Genomic DNA, 16,776 nt, shown 5'->3' with positions numbered 1-16,776 from the left:
CCCCGAAACATCGAACGACGCCACCCTTCGGCCCCCGGAGCGAAGAGTGCCATTTTGCGAGCCTTTTGCGAAAGACAACAGTGCAATGTGCAACGGTTTTGGGTCCAGCGCCCACACGGTCAACACAACGGTACGCTGCAATGGCCGCGAGATTAAGTAATAAAAACGGGCTGCCTAGTAATAGACGACGAACGGCGGCCTCGAACGCTGGCCCTTGATGCCCCGGGGGGAGAAAAGAAGGCCGGTTTCATCCGGTCGCTCCTAAAGGTTCGTTTTCGGGAGGGCACTATTATTTGCCAACCCACCGCAGTGCCTTCCTTTTCCCCCTGGAGGGAGTTTTTGCTGCCCACTCCGGTTGACCGATGTCGAATGGCCCTAGGCTGGGTTTTCGGAAAGGTTCGCTTGCGGAATTTGCAACGCCACTTGTCCACAACTCCGATGGCTTCCGATGGCCGAGAGGAAAAGGCCGAGTGGGAGAAGCAGGTGTGCAAATGTGGTTGCAAAATGCCATCGCATGCAGTTCGAAAATCAAACACCTCTCCAAACATTCATTATAATTAAACGTACACTCGGCGTTCGGAAGCGAACGAAAGCGAGAACGTTTACGTCGAGAATAGGCGACAAAAATGGAGCTGACGGTTTGCGTTTCATTTTAGTGGTTTGGTTGGGTCGTTTTTTTTTCTTTTGCTTACATTATTTTTGCCACTCGGAAGGAGTGGGATACGCTCCAAATGCACTCGTGAATCGTTACGCAACCATTATAAAACGCAAGGTATATATAGGGGGAAACTGAAAGAGCGCGAGTCAAGTCCAATCCATAATGCAGAAGGAAAAAAAAGCAACAATAATAATGGTGCACTCGGTCGAGCTAAACGACTCCTGTGCTACGCTTTCTATCGCCGACCAAGGTGCAAGTGCAACTGCAGCAAGTACAACCGCAAATTCGTACGATGCCAACGCAACGGGAGTGAAATGAGCGGTTTGATTCATTACCCGCACCTGTATTTGGTATGGAAAATGACCGGTCAATCTTAAACACGCATTTTGTACACATACACACACACACATACACACCTATGTGCCACCTCTCATGGGGGTTGTTTCCAGCTCCAGTTAGTACTTTTTGAGGGAATGGAAAACCGCAACAAAACACCCAAACAAGCGTTAAGCGGTGCGAGGTCGAAGAGGTGTGAAATAGCGTGCCGATCAATTCTCGGCGTAAACGCCGTTTAAGGCTTCATTATCCCGCCATCCCCGGGCGCATAAGGATGTTTCCTTGGCCCGTCAACCTTGCCGCTTCTCGCGTTCGGTAGCGCGAAACGGTCGGAAACCGCACACCGATTGCGAAGTTCGGTATGAGCGTGAATGGACCAGATTTAAAGATTTCCGAACCATTCGATGGAGCGTTGAGAGTGTGTTTGAAAGAAAATACTGTCAAATTAGTTTATTAGCAATACAAGCAATTTAAACCGATCACTAAGACAAGTAAAGCCAAATAAGTCATGATCTTAGACCTATTCAACAACATTAAGTGCTGTAGAAAGTCACAATCTGAAAGTTTTTCATAAGATAGACTTTCTCAATAAATAGAAGTTCTACAAATGAGCAACATCCATCCTAAGGTCTCAGAGGAAATTTCCTTCCATGAAAGTGAAATTTTATCTGAAAATATTAACCCAAACATGATTTGGTTAAAATATGCGATTAAATTAACACAAAACATTTCGTCATATCAATTTAAAAAGAACATCCTTTCATACCAGAATATAAAAACGATATTCATTAATTGGTAGATATTGCAAGTTTTGCTATAAGTTTATATTTATCTCTTCGCAATGCAGATAGAAAGGGTTCTTTGTTTATTAAGATTTAATTAAAATTATTTTAAATGTTTAAAAAAGGATTGGATTTTATTTTTCTGGTCCATTAAATGGTTATTCCTTTTTTTTGAATGATGTTTTCCTAGCTATGAAAATCTTCGCACTTTTATTTACTACGCTAGGTTTCATGCTAACTGCAACTCTATGTTTCTTTTCCGCTTTAATACGCAATTTTGCATGACGTTCTTCTATATGTGTGTGTGAATGCATGTGGTCATACCCGCGCCAAAACAATTGACAATTACAACACCGCAAGTGCGAAGTGACGCTTCGTCTTCCGAGATGCACTGGAATTTGCAACCACCCGACGTTCACACTTGAGTGCAATTTTATGCTGTGTTTCATGGTTTGTCCGATTGCGTGAGGATGTGCGCAGGGTAGAGGGTGCCTTAAGGAAAACGCATAACTCGCGCGTGAAAACTTTAATTTTCGCCAACACCGGACGGAAAAACCGCGCGTCACGCCATCGAACGATCCGTTCCCCGTTTGTTTTCCCCTTTTGCGCCGCGGCCGTTAGGTGCCGGCTACCCACACGGCCCCAAACCGAAGCCCACCATTAAGCAATAAACATTCGTATATATTATTATAAAATGAATACCCAAAATGAAGCTAATAAAATAATAGGCACCGCCGCAGCTAATGCACATGCAATTTGCAACCGGGCGGGAGGTCACAGCGAATGCACCGCGATGCATGGCGGCCATGAGCGTTCGACCCGCGACCCATTCGCAGTGGTGTGCGCGTGCACGTTCCGTTCTGTGGCGTTCCGCGATGCGCCCCGCAATTGCGACGATGGTCACCAACCGGGCGATGCAATGCGCCGACCAAGCGCCAGGCCCACGAGCAAGCCGCCCGGTGACGGTGCGTGCACAAATGGCGCAGCAGATGCATCGCGGTGGAGGAACGGGGAGGAGGGCAGGAGAGGGGGTGGCTTGGAGACGGTGGCGATGCATTCTTTCGCCGGATGGCGCAACAATGCCCGCGCACCCGCGGCCAGCCACTCTGGCAGGCAAGTGGTATTATGTAAATATTTAATGAATTAATTGAGCGCCAGACATCTAGAGATTATGTTCTGTCGCTTTGTCGGTGGCCCGTTCGGTTTCGCTTCGTTCTGGTTTTCATTCCGTGTGTTTTTTTTTTTTCTTCTGTGCGGTTTGTTTTGTTTGCCTCTGTTTTGTCCCTTCCGTGCCGTTATGGTGACGTGCATGGCGTGGCTTATGCGTCGGCAGCATGGGACTAATTAATAAAAATGAAAAATGAGAGCGCAACCCTTCAAAGTTCCTTTGCATTCCCTGAGTTCCTTTTTTTTGCGACTTTTTGCAATCGTTTCGTAGAAATGTTCGAAACTAACCCTTTAGTGATCCTTTAGCATCCATTCAATTGTGTTTTAGTTGATTTTCTCTTCAAACTATATCATGTTGAAAACTTGCGAATAATCAATTTGTTTCAATAACAATTCCTTTTTATTGAATTGAAAAACAAGTGAACACATTTTTTAAATGTCCCCATTGCAGGTTAAAATCCACTTGCTCAAGCGACGCATGCTCGCAAGACGATTCGCGTTTCAAAGCGGCCGAAAGTTTCCCAGAACCTTCGCCTTTGAAGTGGAATTTTCCGGCCTCCCCCGCCCCAGCAGGATCGTTTTCAATTAATGACTTTTTAATTCGCTTTCCACGAACGCAATGTTCCGCCGGCATTCGCGCGGATACGCGCATTATTATGACAGCTGTCAAAACGAAACGGACCGCGAACGGAGAGTTCGGTTGGTTCTGCGGAAAAGTAACTGTTCGGTGTGGCTTGAAGTTCCCGGATGGGCGTTTGCCCCGGGCATCTGGCCGCGTCAGAATGATACATTGGCAGCACGATGGGCATTTCGGCGTTCTACCGGGTTCTCATTAAAATTCATGACCAAAAACGTCAATTGACACCTTCACGAACGTGGACGCGCGCGCGCTCCAAACGACTTCGCCAGTCGCACGGTTCCGCCTCAAAGGATGCCCAGCTAGCCAGAGATTTGTCGGTGGCTCCGGTGGATGTTGGCCGTTGGTTCCCCCTTTTGGCGATTTATTTTAAATTCGACAACGATCGTCACCTAAAGCTCGCCTACTTCAGCCTTTTCCGCCACAGGATTGTCCCACGTGCGAAAGGGAGGAGCCTAACCGTACGTGTGTGTATGTATGCGCCTGTATGTATGTACTTGCAAGAGGGGCGGACAGGCTTAAGAATTATGAGTTGCCGGTTTTGCCAGGGGAAACCGCGGGCAAATTTATTCCGTTCGACATTTTGCGCGTCCCAGGCCTAGGAGAGTTTTGGCCAGGTTCCCATCCCAGCATCGGACCCCCTTCGACTCTCCCACTCCCCCCACCCGGGCAAGAACGGGAGGGCGAACGGTACGCGAGGCCAATAATAAATTATTGATAAATTATGAGAACCTCCTGGCGAACCTGGCCGGGCTAACGTGTGTAGTCAATGTGTGCGTAGCTCCTCCGTTTTCCCTTTTGTACTCCTTTGCCGTGGAAAATGTGCTGCAAAAAAAACCCCCCGAATCCACCCCGGACCCTTCCACCCTTTACACGGTGACTTATGGCATTTTTTCTTCTTCCGACTTCGCGCCGCCCCATTGGAGCAGGACTTTAACAGCTCGTAGGTGCCAAATATTACAACTTCGATGTCGGCATTCGGTTGCAGACGAAACGAAGGAGGAACAAGGCAACACAACCGAAGGACACGAGGAAAAGCCAGACCAGGCCAACCAAATAAACATAAAAGCTGAAGACCAATTCCCAGCCGGGCTTTGTTGAGAATTCATTACGTGTGCTTGATTTATGAATTATGTTTCCTCTTTTTTTCTGGTTTTCGCTGCGCTTTTTTAACGTCCCTTCTAGGCTGAAACCCGCCTGATTTGCGAACCTTTCGAGTCGGCAGATTTTGCCCACCGATTGCCGATGGAGAAGGCAAAGACGAACTAAAGTAAGAAGTTTTTGGTGAGGAAGAGAGTATTTGGTGGGTGACCCCCCCCCCCTCGAGGGGGAGATGTAGCGAGAAGCGTGAGAAAAGCAAACCAAAATATCACCAAACCAAACCATAACGACCAAAGGTGGGGGTCCATTTCGGAAGTCTCCCGCATGTCAATGACTTTCGTGCAAAATGGCGTCCACATTGGTTGGATTTGAGGTTCCCTTTTTTCTCAAGCCAACGTACTTTTTTAGAGGTCTTTTCTCGAGGTGTCCTTTCCCCCACCGTCTCGGTATCATTCGATATCCTTTGCGTTGCCTTTGGTTGATGAAACGCCCAAACCACCCAAACAGTCACAACTCATTTCGTCCTTCGTTGCGCTGCCGAACGACGAAAGATGAATTTCGACGCTTATTAATAACCGTACGGAGGGGGATCTGTTTACCCGAAAGCAACTGCTCACTTGTTAAGCAAACCGGGTTGATTGTGAAAAACAACGCAAACGGCAGCTCAACACGCGGAAACTGCGACGAGGGAATGGGGGAAAAGAGTAGAAATAACGATAAATTTCTCAATATAATACGATCGCAGCGTGAGGCCCGATCGAGCGTCTGGTTGTCGCATGCGGAAGGCTGAGGCACTCCCAGCATTCGAAACCACCGGGCCCGAACCCCCAACGGGGTTGACAGTAGTACCACATTGGCCACAGTATCCAGTGGCCTTCCGTTTCGTTTCTTCACTTCCAAACCTTCCCCCTTTTCCCGCTCGGTTTCTCGCTGGATAATGATCTCAAGGAGCTGAGCGTCGCTTCCAACTCCTTCCATTTCGAAACCGGCGTCCGGTATTAATCCCAGCTGGGAAGCCAGCGGTGGTGGTGATTGCAGCGTAGCACCTGGTTCTGACCAGGTCGTTTCGACGCCGCCCAGGGGTCCGGACCCGAATGGCGGAAATCTAAACACTCGTTCTTACGTCGTCCGGCTTGGTTTCGCGCAGTTGGCAAAGTTCGTAAAGCTTTCCACAACATGCACTAATTTATTATTCAGATCGACGATCGAAGGGGTTTTTAAACGGAGGAACGCTTGCGGCAGGGATTCGCCAAGGGCATTGGGTGTGTGGTTTTGTTTTCCCTTTTCCCTTCTTTTGCTTTGTGCGTTCTGCAAATGGTCAACAAAAAAATTTACTGCTCTCCAAGAAATGGTTAAAACTATGTCCTTGTTCTTGGGCTTTTTTCAAACCCGCGTCGATGGACGTGGTGTATGATGTGTCAATCGTTAACGACCTCGCTGACTCTTATGACGCTCTCCCACGACAATGGAGCAACGCCCCAAACAGGGCTTTGTCACACTATTGTCTGAAAAGGGTTTTTTTTTGTTGGCTTTGAACCCTTTTGCTCCGTCTAGAAAAGTCTTACACACTTTCAAACCTTTCTTGTTCGAAAACGCACCTTCGAGTGATCTTGTTTCTTTTCATTGACACTTCCTTTGTGTCCCACAACACACACATTTCCCTCCGGCCGCCTTAACCCTAGTCCAGAAAAATCCGCATCTTTCTGATTTATTCACTGGACGGCTGGGCTTTTGTTCGGATCGGTGGTGAGCTCATCTCGTTTTCCCGAGTTTCCTAACTCCTTCCCGGGAAGCACCCCTGTTCGGAACGCCCCGTTAAAAATCTTACCGTTTTGCAGCCCGACCACCGGAGCTTCTTTTTCGGCGGTTGCCCATTGTTCGGACGCATAAGGGACGTTTACGCTTGCCTCCAGTGTGTTCCAACACTTTATTATCATTGAAATTGGATACTGCCGTTTGTTGTTCCCAGCGCTAAGGTTTGTATTTTCTCTCCCAGGTGTCAGAAGACCTTTTGCTCCTATCCCGGATGACAGTTATTGAGAATCGAACGGTAGAGAACGATTTCGTTTTCGCTTTTTTAGCCGTGTCACAAAACGGTGGCGCAATGGAAACATTTGAAAGTAAAATTTAAACCACCCGAAAAATGTATGTAGCAAAGGACTATGGAGACTCTGTAGGCCAAGAATAACGCCGTGTTTTGTCCCAATTCCCGGGACGTTGCACTATCTGATCCTAGGAGTTTCAAATCATTTAAAATTATCCTTTCAAAATGGGAGAAAAAGGAAAGATTGTGAACGAGATTGCTTCTGCTGAAAACAAAACTCGCTGCCCCCCCTCCCCCCCCCCCCCTTCTCCAAGCTCCTTCCCGTCTTTGTAGTGTGATTGGAAAATTAAATTAATTTTTTTCTACACTCCACACATTACCGTACCACCTTGTAATCACTTCCGCAAGTTGCACGGGCACAATTTGTTTTGCTGGCTCGTAATCGAAATTGTCCAGCCTAACGAAGAGGGAAGCCGTACTTTAATCGTGATAAGCCCTCGCAAATAACAAGGGAAAAAGGTGTTTTTTTTCCTCAAATTTCGTATGCCTTGCAGTGACTTTTCTTTGCGGAGCCCTTAGCTTACCTTCTAATTTACCTTCTTGGGAGCCCTTGGGCCCTTGTCAGCAACGGGGGAAGATAAAAAAAACTGTATATCTGCTCCAATTTTCCGCCCGAAAGCGAGAGTTGTTTAGGAAAGCAACGACACAAAAAAAAGCCACCAGAATCCACTTCAACCTTATCTCGGCCGCATCGGGAACTTGGATGTAATTATTATTTATAATAATCATTTTACATAATTACAACCAATTTCACCTGAGCTCGCACGCTCCCACCGAACCGGCCGAGTTCCTTTCCCCGAGGACCCTAGCCCTCATAGGGCGATCCGTTTTCCGTGGACCGTGCCCTCCGGGCCAGCTTTCCAGCGCGTGTTGCCTTTCCTCTTGCGAGCCTATTTCGGAAGTGTTCCGCTCTTCCGGATGTCTCTCCGCGTGTTCTTTGCGGCACCCGTCCTCTTGCTTGCTGCGTTTCCTTCGTGTGCCTTCGGGGCGGAAAACTAGGCCCAACCTTGCCACGCAACGAGACGGCGCCACTTGGCAGCTGCCGGGGATGAATGATGGGTTCATTTTGTTAATATTTTCCAGCGGTCGAGGTTCTTCTGATTGAATGTCTTCCTCGAGAGGGCTTTTTCGGTGTTTCGTCCCACTCAGCACCTGCGTTTGCAAAATAGGACATCAAATTACTTCGAATAGCCTACTTAAAAAAACTGTTGGTCAATTATAAGCTAGTTGTACATCGTAAGTAAGTATTAAAAATTTAAAATGGGTTCCACACTCAAAAAGGAAAACATGCAAATGAGAAGAAAAAAGCCTCAAGCCTTTTGGAATGAGCTGGATTGCTGGAAAAATGGATTGAGCTTATATGAACTCAGTCTTGCATAAACCTGAGCTGGAAGGAAACATACAAAGAAACAAAAAAAAAAGCGGAACATCATCACGTTACGAGCACGGAGATCATGTTTACAGGCGAAGACAGCGTCCGCCCAGCGTCCAAGAACCGAGAGTGAGAACCGAGTTGTATCGAGCTTGTTTTATAACTTCATATTTAAATCATTCGTGTACGTGGTTCGTGGTTCGTGATTCACGCTAGTTGACCATCTGGTAGACAAAATGGGAGGGATCCCGATCGGACAACGATCCAAAGCAGAAGGGATGAAATATGCAAATTATGGTCTATGCGATCGAAATTCACTCTTAACTGGCTGTTTTAAGCCCCATTTTAAATGGATTAAATGTCTACAATTTACTACAACTATTTATCTGACTGTTGCTTAAACTAACCTTTTTAATAAATCACTAAATTTGAAGATACCAAGGAAAGTGTTTACTCCTTCCCTAGAAAACTTGTTTTAGCATGTAGTGAAATTATCTTTCAATGGTAAACCTTTACTTTGGACCATCCCTCTTGAGTTGAGAACTGAAGAAATTCCTGATTTTCCGGTTTCACCGTACGCCATTGCGAATTTCACGTACCTCCTCTGGACATGGTGTAGAACTCTCTTTCTCTCTCTCTCTCCTTCGCTCTTGGACTCGGAAACAAGTTCCCTTTTTGCATGTTCATTCTTGGCATCGCCCGTTAATGGTCAAAACAAATCGTAAAATCTCAAGTGCATCAAAGTGCAGGCAACTTCCAGGTACTACCCGGGAGGGTGATCCCTGGAGATGACGAAGGGAAACAAGGGTGAGGCACATAAATACACATAAGCCACCCCACCGCTAGCCGATCCTCGGCTCGTCAATCCTTTCGCGCGTCGCACTCCAAAATCCACACCCGATGCTTACCGAACCCCGATGATGTGCGATCCGGCTTCTCCTTCGGAAGACTTTGCCGATTGGCTCAGTCGGGGATCAGTTCGGGGCCACTTGAGCGCGGGTAGCCAAAACGGTCCAGCCAGACGAGTGGCGCCAGCTCCGGTCAGGGATAGAGCGCTAGCTTATAGGGACGAGGGTCCCGGAGGACTACCGGCGAGGGTTAAGCTTACCGTGACAAGCGCAGCTGAGCTTAAGTTCCCGGCCTCCCGGTAAGGGATACATCCGATCCCGGTGAACTCGGGAGGGGATTAGCTTACACACGGATAGCCTCAAGTGGCTCTCGTTTACATCCCAGGGGTACAAGGAAGGCGCCCGTGGCTTCAGTTTCCGGTGCTACCGAGCGAACATGCGAACCCATTGACAGCTTCAGTGAACTTCCAGCGTGCACGCATCGTAAGGCAAATTTGCGACCCGGGTCGGCCCTCGATGTAAAATGCAACCGCTATGAGCGCGTTCGATTCATTACAATCTCATTAACCGCGGAGAACGCGATGCATCTCGCTACGGCACACACACACACACACACTGCCAGGACGGAACAGTATCAGTTGTTAACCGTCGTTTCGTCGTCGTTTTCCGAAGGACCATGTCTTGTTTGTTCCCTGCTCATGCGCGGCCACGTTCCGTACGCACGTTTCTTGCGATCGTTATCGTTCGCATACGATCCCGACATAGTGTTTTACCTCTTGCAGCTCACATACGTACGCACAGAGAGAGCACGCGATCAATCAGGCGCTTGATTCCACCTTGAGTGTAGTGTGTCCACTACGAACATTTTAGGGGGGTTTAGTTTAGTGTTATGCTTTAAGAATCTTTCTGCAAGATTTATTCATATGAATCTTTCATCTAAGATTCATTCAGATGGATTCATGAATCTTTTGGGATTCGAATCTCCAAACGATTCTGAATCCTTCGAAGCCTTGATGCATCTGCATGAATCTTTCATGAATCTTTCATGAAGCTCCATGATTCTTTTATTGGCACAGTTCATGAAAAGATTCATGAATCTCTAAAACGTAGAGAATCATTCAGATTAATGAATCTGAATCTGAACTACACAACTCTAGTTTAGTTCCCTTCAACTTCCGCCTCAAAATGTTCTACCATCGACGAATTTGAACTAATTTGATGTAAGTTTCCGTTTACATGAAACCGGACGGACACCAATCCTCCTTTTGGCTTCAGGTGAGGCCTTTTTTTAAGCAATCGATGGGTGAAGTAATACTTTCTTTAGTAGATTTCACCAGCATTTAATCTTGTGAAGAAGCTTCGTTTGTTTTATTGTTTTGTGAATGCCGGCCAAGAAGTTTTTACCGTTCTTGGGGTTTGATTTCAATTTAATGTACAACGGGTGGTTTGCTAACATTAGCTAGCGTTCCTAACGCTCCTCGCCTCACACTACCGGCGCTCTCGGGAGACATCTTTTACGCGCCACGTTAAAAACAACCCAAATGGCACCGAAAAATCACTTTCCTCCACAGTTTCGTCCGGATCGGTGGCTCGTTAATAGCGGAGCAGGTTTCCTAACGGCCCACCGAAAGGGGGGGTTGGGCAGGGTTAATTAACGAGCTTTCGTCAATCCGCTGACTTGTCCGAGTCCCACCAACGGTGAGGGTAACGTAAGATTTACGGAAAAAAAAACAAACAACCAACCGGGTGGAGCAAAAACTTGGTAAATAAAAATGAAAACCTAGGACCCGTCCGGGAAAATGGCTCGTGGCCGTGCCGAGCCCGTCGTTAGGCGATTGATTTTTATTGGCCATCTTAAGTGGTCGCAATCAATCGCGATAACGCTTGTCGATTCCTAGAACACCTTAAGCGAAGGAATGAGTGTGTGGCCCCGGCAGTGTTATGGTGATTGGAAGCTCCTCCGGCCGAAAACCCGCGGGATGAAGCTCGGCCCAAAGTCGAGAAAAGGGCATCCCCTTCCTACGGTGTTTGGGCGAACCAAACACGCTCGGCTCGTAAAACAAACACTCCCCGCACACACACAAACTGGGCCAATAAAATGGTTACCGGAATCAACAGGCAACCGGGTTGATCGAGAATGAATATACCATTCCGTTCGAAAACTGTTTCGGTGCGGAAAAATCGTGTCCAGCAATTGTACGTAGTCTACTCGGAGAGGAATGTGTTTTGGCGTTTTTCGGCGCCAACCACTCACTGGCGTGCGGAACAAGACTGTGCACCACATTCGGGAAACATTTCAAAATATTTTCCCCTCACTTAAGACCCTCACCCAGACCCTCTTGTAGGCCGTTTTCCCTCCGAGTCCTCGGATTCCTCGAAATTTCTTCCGACACACGGGTTTTTTTTCCTCGAGTGCCTCACATCACCACGCACATGCCACAGATGTCGGGACACGGTAAGACGACAGGCTCACGCCGGTCCCTTCCAACGCCGCCCCGCTCACATCCCTCTCACCCCCCGACTCGGCGGGTGCGGGTGAATGTTGTAACATAATTTGATTTTATTTAGCGTGAGCTTGCAATTTTAAACCACGAGTGAACGGCAGAGATAAGTAGGAAGAGAAAATAAGATCACCCCTCCCCCAATCCCTCCCGGGATTCGTCTCGTTCTTAAGGAAGCTCAAGGCGGGCGGGCGCGTGGAAGGATGTCTTGCTATCCGTACTTAACAACATCATCAACCGCCGAGGGAAGGCTGACACGCAGGGAGCGTTAAACCCTCACCAGTGCGGGCTTGCGTGATAAAGAGAGTGAGAACGAAGCGATAAAGAGAGATCCTGGACTGCGATCACCAAAATAAGACGAAGAAGAACATGTATGCGTGGCCAGCAGCAAGAAGAAAACCAACAAAAAAATGAAACATACAATCAGTCCACAGCGAAACTCCTGCGTAACATTCACCCCCGAAATCGTGCTGCTTTCCAACACCTACTAGTGAAAGAGAGAGAGAGGAGGGAAAACCTTTTAATGGATTAACCTGTGACCGTGGCGGCGTTTTCCCTTAATGGCCTCGTCGTCTGGTTACATTTAGAGCACATCGGATCTTTAACTAGAGAAGCGCCCACCATCCCGAGTGTGAGTGGGCAGGGAAAACCCCCTTTGCGCGGCCAAAGCTGATGGTCATCTTCTTCGGCGCTCAGGGCCAGTGGAAAAGGATAAGCAGAGAGGGGGCCAAAACAACAGAGGGAAAAAAACATATTGCCGCATAAAATCAAACGGGGCGAAAAAGGAGCACCTATTTGTTTTAATGTGTTTATTAAGAAAAGCCTTTAATTTAGGCCTCGCCAGCTCCTTCGGTTCCACTTTGGCTCGCCTTTCTTTGCGCGACTCCGACGGAGTAAAGTGGCCAAAGGTGCGATCAGCGAAATGTGATCGTCCTATGAAAACAAAAAAAATACGGAGAAAAATAAAAATCAGGCCGATCCGCCGCCGCCGCCGACGATGACGTTTGTTTGTTGCCGCCGGTTTGGAGGCCGCCCCATCGGCACGGCATGGCCTGGCGCTCCGCATGTGTTTCGGATCAGCGTTCGGATCGCAGAAACCAGAAGCCTACTTGGTAGCCGGAACGCTAAATTGAATTATGACAGTTTGATGTTATGTTTTGGGCCGCCACCGGACTCCAAACTCCGGACAAAACCGGGAGGGGGGAATGGGGTGAAGCGTGAAGAAAGCACATGTGTGTGAGGTCAAATGCTTACGCGATCGACGGAACACACGGCACACATATCGGACCCGATGGATGGATGGATGGATGGATGGAATTTTAAGTGGCGCTGGGCTGGAAGGCGTTCCAGGCGGCTGCTCCAGCACCGGGAGTCAGCAGCTGCGCCAAAGGATTTTAATGCAGTTTCTCGCAGCGACAGCGATTCAAGGGAATGGGCGAGAGGGAGTGAGAGTGTCCGCGCCGGCCGACACAAATGTGGTAATTAGCTTCAATTAAGACATCAGTCCGAGATGACAGATTAATTTTTGCAGATTAATGCCCCCGGCTGCCGTGACCACGACCGCACGGAAAGTAGCAATTAATTGCATACTCTAGCAATTGAAAGCTCTCTTTTCATTGTGGAGGTGTTTTTTTCTTCTTTCGTTTGGACTTTGGTCTCGCTAGCCTTTCGTTTTATTTTGACGTATACATTCCTCGTGCGCGGCCCATCCTTTTGTCTCCGTCCAATTTCTTCCAAGGCGCCTTGGATTGTTCCTTGAGCTGGCGCTCTCCAAACAAGGAGCACATTCGAGGCGCGCGATCGAGATTTTTGCGACACTTTGCCACTTCGCGGCGTCTCTAGCGGCCTCATTATGCTGCGGTCTGGCGCGCTAGACGGAGGGCTGATTGAATTAGGCCCCGCTAACGACCGGGGGAAAGGGGTTTGGAACCCGGTTCCCGGGTGGATGGGGGGAGAAGGAGTTTCCAGCGCCCAGTCCTAAAGTGTCACGACGTGCACGAAGTCAATCTTCGTGGCATTCAGTCGCATTTCTGGTATGCACCCCGATCCCTTCCAAGTAGGAATGGTTTCATACAAGCGCGTCGTTAAAATGGTTTCAAAATTGTAGTCTATAATAAAGCGACTGGGGTTCGATTCCTAGTGAGCGGGTTGGACGAAAGCTCCGTTCGACCTTGTCCACCGGCCAAATGCCTCAAACCGGCGGAAACTCACGGAAGCCTAATCCACCCCGAATGCTAATGCTCGACGAACGCCGGGACGTGCGTATCGTGCTATCGATTATTTTACGACCAGCAGCGGAGGCTGGACACTTTTATTTTTCCATGTCTGCTTTACGGTCGCTTTAGCTCTCTCGTTTTCGGGCTGTGTTTTGGCATTAAAAATTCGGTAGAATGATGAGATATCAATCAATCACTCGCTGGTGACCCGCACCCTTTTTTTGGGTGCTCCACGCAACCCGGGGAAAGGTGGGAGCACGAGGGGTCGAAAAGATGTTACAGGTGACACACTTCGTCGTTTGTTTTCTACTCCCTCCCTTAGCACGGTGGATCATTTGCGTTGCGTCTTCGGATTTCGTTGATTTGTTTTTATCATTTTTATAGCCACCCGTGCGCACCCGGGGTTTGGCTTGGTTCGAAAATCAGAAGCAGTAAAAAATTTACCACCTCCTAGGAACGATTAAATGCTGGTTAGGAACAAATGGCCGGTTGCGGAAAGGTAACTCTTCAAGAAACTCCAAGAAGATACCCGCCGGGGGCTTTCACAGCGAAATGACGAACTACTCGCCCAACGCGCCAACGAATATACCTTCCCCGGTTTCGACCGTTAACCGATTCGGCAGCGGTTTTTGGGTAAATGTGCGTCTGGTAGCGGGAAGTAAATCAAATATTTAAATTAAAAATCCTCCCCGATCGGAACGGGGGAGCCATTAACCGACCGGGAACGAACACCCCGCTGGTGATTGCGAATGAAACACGATCGTGATATTTATTGCGCATCAAAGCCAATCAAATGGTAGTAGAATTTTTCGTCTAGGATGGGTTCAAATTTGGAGTCGCATTTAATTTCATTTTCGCTGCTGACAAAAAAAAAAACACACAGTGTTAATCAGAACCGGGAACGAAACTGCACGACTCCGATCAAATAACCCCCCGCTCTAAAACGGAACAGCGTGAGGCTCGCTCCTTAAAAATAGCCTCTTGGAAGATAGCTTAGAATTGAACATTTAGATTAATGTCTACCGCTCGTCTTCGCTTCATTAAACTGACATGATTTTCTCGTCCAACGGAATCAGCCAGGAAAGAGGGTTTCTCGACTTACCCCAACCTTGCAACATGCACCCAAGCACAAGCAGCACCTCATCAAAAACTTTTGCCAACCACGGCGTATCTTTCCCGCTTTCCCGTCCGACTCCGGTGCTAGAACTTTCCCAAACCAGCGCTGCCAAATTACCAACATTTTGGCCACAATCGCAACGAAGCGCTGTTACTCGCGGCCAGATTAAGCATCTTTTAATTACACACCACACGGATGGTGCATGCCGAACGAAGCACCACGCGTCCGCTAGCTATTTTCCCTATCGTTAGCCAAACCCGCGGTGGGACATGGCAACTTTAGCATGCACACATACGAAAAAGCGAGAAGTTAAAATTAAAAAAAAAGAAACGATTCCGTTTTCCCATCCGCGAAGAACAGCAAAAAGTGCACGGGGAGGGGGGGGAAGGGTAAGAAGCGTGTGGAGTGAGACCCATTGAAGGCGGATGAATTGCATTCAGGCACGAAAAGCGTCTTCATTTTCGACATGCAACGCCCGGAGACGAAAAACTTCAACGGCCCATCAAGCGACGAACCTTCCCAAGTGTTGTCGCGTTCGGTTGGAACGTAATGGAACCCTCCGGTTTTTTGTTTTCGGTGGGCCCGGTCTTTCGGTATGATGCGAAATGCGTACGGTCGCTTGTCGCCAAATACGCCGATCCATCCAATGCTGGTCGCGGTGGTCGAGGAAAAAACAAAATAAAATTCAATGATAAAGTAATTACCGTTGAATCTGCTCGTAGCGCCGCCGCATTGTGTGTTGCGTCCAAGTTAATGTTTTTTTTTTTGTTTTTTTCTCTTTTCGGGTGCCCCTCGTCACAAACGGCCACCTCAAATTAGGTTGGACGTACGGTAGTGTGCCGCGGTTGGAGGTACAGCACACGTTTTTGGCGTGCGATAATTACATTTCCGCGACGCGTTCAAGCGTCTCGGCTGTTCTTGATGGAAATCTCAATTGCAGTTTTCCTGCGCCACCGTCAGTTAGTTTACCCTGCCCGCGCCCCCGCCGACAACCTTCACGTGCATTAGCCACTGCACGTACCCTGTGTGGCCCCCACCTCCCCAGCCGCGAAGGGTGAGCCAGCGAACGAACCTCTTCTGGTTGGACTGTAATTATTGTTAATTACTTTTTTTGATGTAATTGAAATTGAAACAACGCCAACAATGGGACACCGGGTTCTGTCGAAGGTTTTTGACGTCGATGTTTGAGGCTTCGAAAACCCGGGGGGAAGAGTACGACGTGGTACACTCTTTGAGAACCCCGTTAGAGATTGCGGTGTACCGTCGTCTTCTTGAGGCCCACCGATTGTTTCAACAAGGACTTACCGTGCGGTCCGTAGCTAGTCGGGTAGTACCGGCGATGGGAGCTATTCTCGAGCGGATAGAACGGGTTCATCTCGGACGGATCGACGGCGGCCGTCTGGTGACCGAGGGCGGCCGACGTTCCCGGCGACCCACCGAGCCGCTGGTTGTCGTACCAGCTCCGTGCCTCCGCTGCTGATGTCATATCCATTGTGCTGCTGGTGGTGGTTGCCGATTGTTTCACACAGTTTTCACTTCACAAACCCCGTACACACACCCACACACACGCACACATACACACACTGACACGGACACTTTGCCGAACGGTCGGCCACAGGTACGAGGAAAGCTTCCTCTTCTTATAACTCGCCGAATTGGTGATCTTTGTCGAAAACTTAGAAGAAATCGCTGTTGTCCTAAGTTCGTTACGATGCGCGGGACTTTATTTCTCGATGTTCCCGCCGTTCAGACAGTTTTTCCCAGTGACATTTTCACCACATACTCATACACGCAAGCGGGGCGAGCGGGCGTTCGCGCAATGTTCGGCCGATCGATCCGCGAATCTGATCTGATCTCGCCTTCGAAGCCCTTCCGTTCTCGTCCGCCTCACAGCGAACCCGGTCCAGCTGATCTGCCTTTCCGCTCCGGCACGATCA

General features: G+C 48.5%; 1 protein-coding gene across 1 annotated transcript in view; it reads right to left on the bottom strand.

The window, feature by feature from the left end:
- LOC131258567 (GATA-binding factor C) overlaps window positions 1-16,331 on the bottom strand; it is an 87,464-nt gene extending 71,133 nt beyond the window's left edge. Inside the window, exon 1 of the mRNA XM_058259916.1 lies at window positions 16,145-16,331. Coding sequence (XP_058115899.1) covers window positions 16,145-16,331 — 187 coding nt within the window. The remainder of the gene's footprint in view (window positions 1-16,144) is intronic.
- Between the last annotated feature and the right edge of the window lie 445 nt (window positions 16,332-16,776).

This window comes from Anopheles coustani, chromosome 3, assembly GCF_943734705.1.
Source record: "Anopheles coustani chromosome 3, idAnoCousDA_361_x.2, whole genome shotgun sequence".
Classification (NCBI taxonomy): Eukaryota; Metazoa; Arthropoda; class Insecta; order Diptera; family Culicidae; genus Anopheles; species Anopheles coustani.
Note: the sequence above shows the minus strand (reverse complement) of the source record. Positions and strands in the feature narration are given on the sequence as shown.